This window comes from Lycium barbarum, chromosome 5, assembly GCF_019175385.1.
Source record: "Lycium barbarum isolate Lr01 chromosome 5, ASM1917538v2, whole genome shotgun sequence".
NCBI lineage: Eukaryota > Viridiplantae > Streptophyta > Magnoliopsida > Solanales > Solanaceae > Lycium > Lycium barbarum.
In genome coordinates this window covers 79495324-79502743 of record NC_083341.1, presented here as the reverse complement: position 1 = coordinate 79502743, position 7420 = coordinate 79495324, and the positions used below count along the sequence as shown (strand labels likewise).

At 33.8% G+C, this 7420-nt stretch overlaps 1 protein-coding gene across 2 annotated transcripts; it reads left to right on the top strand.

Annotated features, from left to right (window-relative positions):
* The first annotated feature begins 3230 nt into the window (after window positions 1–3230).
* LOC132640987 (probable serine/threonine-protein kinase WNK11) lies at window positions 3231–6700 on the top strand. 2 transcript variants are annotated; one of them, XM_060357821.1, is made up of 3 exons: window positions 3231–3389; window positions 4790–5301; window positions 6115–6700. In XM_060357821.1, exons 2-3 carry the CDS (start codon window positions 4798–4800, stop codon window positions 6502–6504), a joined length of 894 nt encoding a protein of 297 aa, XP_060213804.1. In that variant the 5' UTR covers window positions 3231–3389; window positions 4790–4797; the 3' UTR covers window positions 6505–6700. The 2 variants fall into 2 exon arrangements, with proteins under 2 accessions (XP_060213804.1, XP_060213805.1); XM_060357822.1 differs by lacking the exon at window positions 3231–3389 and adding an exon at window positions 3396–3579.
* The last annotated feature ends 720 nt before the right edge of the window (window positions 6701–7420 follow it).

Below are 7420 nucleotides of genomic sequence, written 5' to 3'. Positions count from 1 at the left end.
TGATAAAGTCCCGAATTAAGACTCCGTTTACTCCGATGTGTACATGTAAAAGAAAGGGGAAAAGAGATAAAGATTAGCATCCAATTGTGACAAAAGCTATTATTGTTCTAACAAAAAAAAGTAACAGATTAATTAGATACAAATGAACACTCTTTGGTACACAATATACCATCAACTCCTATCTAAAGGGAAATAACAAGTAGCACAACAACTATGACATAATCAACTTTAAGAAGTCATGGTATTATGCCAGACATCCTGAACATTTAATACAACATATTGAAATCCTTACTAGCTCGCTTGATCAAACAACATCTAAATCTGCCTACTTAATCAATTCTAACAAAACAACCTGTAAATCATGATTAAGTAGAACACAACCAATATATAATGCATACTTAGCATAAACAGCCTAGACCAAATGGCTTCTAAAGCATGTTTATATGAGCAGACTAAACATAGTATACTTTCTAATGAATGCAACAGCAAACCAATCACCACTATTAAATTAGTTCACATAATCATTAATTAAATTACTAGTTAAATTGATTCATCTAATCTTTATTCCTTTTCAATCTAAAATCAAGATTGAACACGAATATGACTCAACACGGTTCTAACGCATATACATAAGTTTAGACTACGTACACAAATCACACAGAAACAGTAAAATGAACTAACACAGAAAAAACATTATTTAGCTAATTAACTCATCACATGAACATTCTTAATCACAAAAAAAATGACAAATTTAAGCTAACACATAGCAACTAAAACAAAAAATGAAAAAATGCAGAAATAAATGGAAAAGGGGAATTACCTGCTTCGGGTGCAGCGAAGTGGGTACGGGAGCCTTCGATTCACGCTCGAACACTATCAAATCCGAGCTTGCGATGCTCGGATTCAAAGCCCAAAATAAACGAAAAACAAAAAAAATGATTCAATACTTTCACTCCATATTAAGACTGATGAAATTAATATTGCTTAGGGGATTTTGGCCACTGGGAAACTTTGATTTTTCGGGGGGTTTCTGTGATTCCAAAAAAGCCTCTCGGGGATTTAGGCTGTTGAAGAAACTTAATATTTTTTAGAAAATGGCGACTGCAAACTCGTTTTTAGGGAATTTCTGGGATTCAAGCTCTGTCCAGGGGATTTCGATCTGTCCTCAAACGATTCAACCCGCCCCTATTTATAGGGTTTTGCTTTTGTGTTGAAGAAAGAGCGAAGGAGGAGCGGGAGAGAGAGAAGAGCGGGGGACAAAGAGATGTGGGGGACAGCGGGGAACAGGGAGAGAACGACGGTGGTGGGGATGAGAGGAGAAGAGAGAAACGAAGGGGAGAAGGGAGAGAGAGAACAGGGGCGGCTGAAAATGGGAAGGGAACCCTAGGGGTTCCCTTGTTTTGAACAAAAATGGGTCGGGTAAGAGTAGTGGGCCGGGTTGTGGGTTAATGGACTGGATCAACTTCTTTTGGGCTGGGTATTAAATTTTGGATGATCTGAAAATTGGGGTTGATGGATATAAATATGGCTGGTCATTAATGGACTTGTCCAAGAAGGTTTGTGGATTAATCGGAACGGATGAGTCCGCAATTTGGCTGATGGATTTAAAATATGGGGCTTTATAAATTTGAAATAAAGGAACCGTTTTAATTAATTATATACTAAGTGTGCTAAAATATTACCTAATATAAAATATGTAATTATTAGTGCTCAGGTAATAAAATTGTATGACATTGTAATAGTCGTGCAACAGTATTTTAAAAAATAAATAAATGCTATCATTTAATTGTGCGAAATAAATGTGATGCGTATGCATAAGGTGGTAAAAAATGATGAAACGCAAATTATGATAATACTGGTAATAATAATAATAACAATAACAATAATAATAATAATAATAATAATAATAATAATCATAATCATAATAATAATAATAATAATAGTAATAATAATAATAATGGTAATAATAACAACAGTGACTACAACAGGAGAATGAATGCTTGTATTAATAAAAGCTAATAATTATAGTAAAATATAGATAGTTATTTTTTTAATTGCCAAAAATATTGGGAGCGTAAAATAGGTATTTCGGAGGAAATGTGGGACAAAATTGGGTGTCAACATACACCCCACACTGTGGGATACAACTGGGTATGTTGTAGTAATTTAGGAGCTATTATGATATCTGACATATCAGATTGTCCAATAAGACAGGAACAAATTCTTTCGTTGACCTTCGACGAGCTTCTTCTAGTTTGTGGTAGTGCTTCAAGGGCAGAGCAAAGCTAGAGTTTCGGTATATTCAGTAACTTTAGTCAACATTTGGGATTGGAATTAAATTTTTTATTTAAAACTCAATAAATTGTCTTTTCTAAAATTGAGAACGCATAAACTCAAAATTCTAAGTTGCCCCAATCCAAAAGGACTATATGACTATATGACCATATGATGTCATAATTAGATTGTATCCAAAGGTTCTAGGTTTGAGAGAATTAACTTAATCCATCAAGTAACTTTTACTAACTAGTTAGGAAAAAAAACTATACGTGCGATCATTATTAGTAGTGATATAATGAACTAAACAAGCTAAGCAGTTATAGTTTATTTTGCAATAGGAAAGTACTCCGTCCGTTCACTTTTACTTATCTAGTATTTTAAAAATATATTTTCACTTTTACTTGTTACTTTTAGTATATCAAGATAAGATAATTTATTTTTTCCTGTTTTATACATAGTATTAATTACTCATTTCAAATTATTTTTAAAATCCAATAAAACTATGTATCAATTAATATGGATACATTAATAAATTATACACTTCATTTATTATTTCTTAAACAGTATGAAAAGTCCAAAGCGGACAAGTAAAAGTGAACGGAGGAGGGAGTAGTTACCATTTTTATAAGTAGCCCAAAAATACTTACTCCCTCCGTTTCAATTTATATGAATCAATTTGACTGGACACAATATTTAAGAAAGAGGAAAGACTTTTGAAACTTGTGATTCAAAATAAGTCTTGAAAATTTGTGTGGCTGTAAATCATTCATAAAGTGAATTTGTTTTTAAATTAGGAAAGATGTCATTCATTTTAGCACAGACTAAAAAGGAAATAGGTTCAAACAAATTGAAACAGAGGGATTATTATATTGATTAACATATTAATTGCTTTATAAGAACTGAATATCTAACTTTTCTTTTACACGGGAACTTAAACTCATTGAACAATCAAAACTTTGGCAAATTTACCATTTTTATAAGTCGAAATACTGCATGCGTACGTGGAAGATTCCTAGTTTACTCGTAGAGTCTATAAAAATAGGCTTATTTCTATTTAATCTTGTTGCTTAAACCTCCCTCTATTACTCTTCTTTCTCCCTTTTGCCAATTAGGTAAAATCACTTCCTTCTCAATAATTTTCTTTAATATTATCACAATAGTTGTCTTACACACTATCAGTTTCAATTGCCCTTTTCTTTCTTAGTTCTTGGTCTGTTTGTTATGGACAATCTTTAATTTTTCTATTCACAAATTTAATTATTAGTATAAGTTTACCCCACTGCTCCTCATTGTAACACCTAGGTATGTAGTCAGTACTATTTCTTTTTGGTTTTTCTGGTGTAAAATCACCATGCACGTATGATTAATTTTCTCTCTTCCTCTTTCTTTGCGTGTACTATCATTGTTAATTTCTGCTTTCTTTCTTGATTCTTGGAAATATTAAATTTTAATTTGGGTCCAGTTGTGTAATTTTATCTAAACAATTAAGAAGATATTCCCAGGACTAGGCTTACTGCTAATTGCAGTGTGTACTAGTTTTAAAGATTTTCAAGAAAAGGAATATGGCAATGATTTGTGACCAAAATTCTATGAGTTTCACCAGTAAATTTTGGTGGAAGAAACTTTTCTTGTGGTGTTTAAGGTTTTAAGTGAAAAGAAGAGATTATGAAACTCTGCCTCTTGGAATTAGTAAATTATCATTAAAAGGTTTATCCTTGTGGTATAATTGAAAAAAGGTTTTCTTTATTTTTAATCATTGAACATTTGAGAATAAATAGTGAGTTTGACCTAAATATTTTAGGTTGTATTATATTCTTAGATGAAATCAAGTTTTTGCTTCTGTTCTTACAATTAATTTCATCTTAATGACTAGTGGTTTGAGTTTTTCTTTCCTTTACGATATTTATCGGTTGATTCAATTGACAGCTCTTGATCTTATGTGCTGTCAGAATTTTGTTATATATTCGTATTAATGAATTTCTTCCAACCAAGTTGGAAGCTTTTGAATCTTGAGTTCAATTTGCTGAAAAGATAAGTGACTTGAGGTTTAACAATGGTTGTAGACAGGCAGAATGAAGTTGAAATTATACTATGTTGCTCGACCTCTCCAAAAATGCCGCTAGATACGTGTTCGATCCTCTAGAAGTAGTGCATTTTGGAAGATCCGACACGGGTCCGGCAACATTTTTGGAGAGTCGGCACAACATAGGAATTATATATATTTATTAAGATTTTAAGACATTAGGAATAGAGTAGCACATTACACCCAATACTCTATTATGATAGATGCAGACTTAGTATACCTATATAAATACGGATTTTTTTTTTCCAACTTTATGTACAGTAGTTTGAACGGAATGCAACGATCGACATCCCAGTACTAGCAAAGGTGGACCTGTGATTTTCTTAAGCACACATCGTTGTTTCGAATTTAGGTCCTATTATGAAAATAAACTTTTTTGTGGTTGTTTTCGCTGATGAATCTTCTAAATGCTTCTGTTTACTCTTATAGAACTCAGAATGCCAACTGCAAATCCTAATGCAACTGATGAAGAAAATGAATTATTTGCTGAGGTTGATCCGTCCGGGAGGTTTGGACGGTACGAGGATCTACTTGGCCAAGGTGCAGTGAAGATGGTGTATAGGGCATTTGATCTCGAGGAAGGCAGAGAAGTAGCGTGGAATCAGATTAGATTAAGCAAATTCAGCGGCAACCCTTTCATCATCAATAAGATCCATTCCGAAATCGAGCTGTTGAAGAATTTGAAGAATGATAACATCATTGTCATGTACCATTTCTGGAAAGACTGTGACAAGAACATTCTGAATTTCATAACTGAGGCATGTGCATCGGGTAACTTGAGGGAATACAGGAAGAAACATCGTCATGTTTCAATCAAGGCCTTGAAGAAGTGGTCAAGACAGATATTACAAGGATTGGATTTTCTCCATACTCATGATCCTTGTGTCATTCATAGAGACCTCAATTGCAGTAACATCTTTATCAATGGGAATGTTGGAAAGGTATGAACTCAGTCGATATTGGCTTACTGTTTCTCTGCAATAAACATAAAAATGCCCTTTCATGGTTCAAAGCATAATGTCAGATACTTCAAAGTTCCACTTTATGTCAAAAATACTACTCCCTCCGTCCCTATTTATGTGAAGGTGTTTGACTTGGCATGGAGTTTAGGAGACAAATGAAGACTTTTGAAATTTGTTGTCTAAAATCATAGAAATTTTGTGGCTATAAATGGAAAGAGTGTCACATAAATTGGGACGGAGGGAATATGTAATGATGCCCATTCCTAATGAACTTGTTCCCTCTCTCTGATGATTCTAAAGCTGCACAATTTGTGTCGTTTACTTTCTTATCGTATTCAGGGAAATGAAAGGTTCTATGTCTTTACATATCCTCTACTCTTCAGGAAGATAATTTGTGCTTAGTATAATTAGAGAAACTTATTGAACTTAAATCCTAATTTTCGCAGAGTGGGTAATTGTGGTAGACAGACACACACTTTAGGCAGTTGTTGAGAGCACATTAACTGTGCACCAACAGTCACGGTGAAGTTATAATCCATACTCATGACTAACTTAAAATCGTGAATCTGCATCTATGGTTAATTCATCTCACTTTGTATAAGATCAGGAGTCTTAAGACTCTAAGGTCCCCTTAAGATTAAATGGTAAATGTACCCTCAGGCACTGAAGTACATCTGGAAGTATTCGGTTAATTTAGATAAGAGCTTGTAAGGTAGTTACTCTTGACCTTTCATGTGTCCATCTAAGCAGATATGTGATTTTTGATCGACCTTAAACACCCTGGTTACATAGGTGAAGATCGGTGATCTTGGTTTGGCAACGATCGTGGGGAAGAGCCACGCAGCACATTCTCTACTAGGGACACCAGAGTACATGGCGCCAGAGCTTTATGAAGAGAACTACACAGAGTTGGTGGATGTATACTCGTTCGGGATGTGCTTGATTGAAATGGCTACTCTGGAGATACCTTACAGTGAATGTGACAGTATAGCCAAACTATACAAGATAGTAACTTCTGGAATAAAGCCTCGAGCTTTTAATAGGGTGGGTGATCCCGAGTTGAAGGCCTTCATTGAAAGGTGTGTTGGGCGGCCAAGAGCGAGACCCTCTGCAGCTGAATTGTTGAAGGATCCATTCCTTTCTGATGTTGTCAGTTATGATGATAATGATGTTAATAGTTGATACATTTAGTTCAAGTGTTGATAATACAAGATACAAAAGACAGTCTCAGCATTTCTCTTTTATAGCACTATTAAGCTCAAGATAACCTGTCTTCTTCCAACTCTATAAGAATTACAAAGTGTCATATAGTAATCCTTTGAGGTGTAAAGTCTGAACTTTAGTTAGTTGAATGTGTTTGACTTAGATTCAATTTCTAGATTCTTGTATTATATGAACTTTTCTGAAATTTAGCTCAATGAATAAGTTCAAGAAAACACAGGCTAAAAGATGTTATTCGCCTTTGTTCTATCTATTTGTGCATAATGTATTCCACATTTCCCATCAAATTGACACGCAGCATACGTTTTCCACTTAGTGAATTTTCTTATTGATCTCCGTAACTAATACTAGCATACTAATTTTGATATGAGGGGAATATCATCGTAGCTTTCTTCTATTTTTTTTTTATGGACAGTTGCATCTGATCTATAGTTATTATACATGTAAAAATAATATTAAATTTTGTAGGGTAAAGGAAGTACCAACAACAGCGATAAATACTCCACATATCTTAATAAAATCAAACCTATGAAACTTAATGAAGAACCAGTGAAGCTGAGAATCTTTTTCTACTCTGAAGCAAAATATAAACATTGTCATGCGGTGGGATATTGCTATTGCCACACCGTATCTCTTTAAATGGGAATACAGAACATGAATTATTGGTGCACATATATGGGGGGTTAAAAAAAAAAAAAGCATCAAATTTATTTTTCTAATTTTGTGTCACAAATGAAATAAACGAATTTCTATAAGGGACAGCTCAGTAACTATGAGGTTAAGATGATTTTTTTTTATCCGGTATCCAATATTTGCTTTAGATTCGCCGTACCAAAGACAACTCTATTTTAAGGCTTAAATCCGAAATTTCTAATTA

Excerpts from the sequence above, each read along its gene's own strand:
- LOC132640987 (XM_060357821.1), top strand. The coding sequence starts at position 4,798 with ATGCCAACTGCAAATCCTAATGCAACTGATGAAGAAAATGAATTATTT. Across the intron at positions 5,302-6,114 it reads TCAATGGGAATGTTGGAAAG|GTGAAGATCGGTGATCTTGG; the intron begins GTATGAACTCAG and ends CTGGTTACATAG.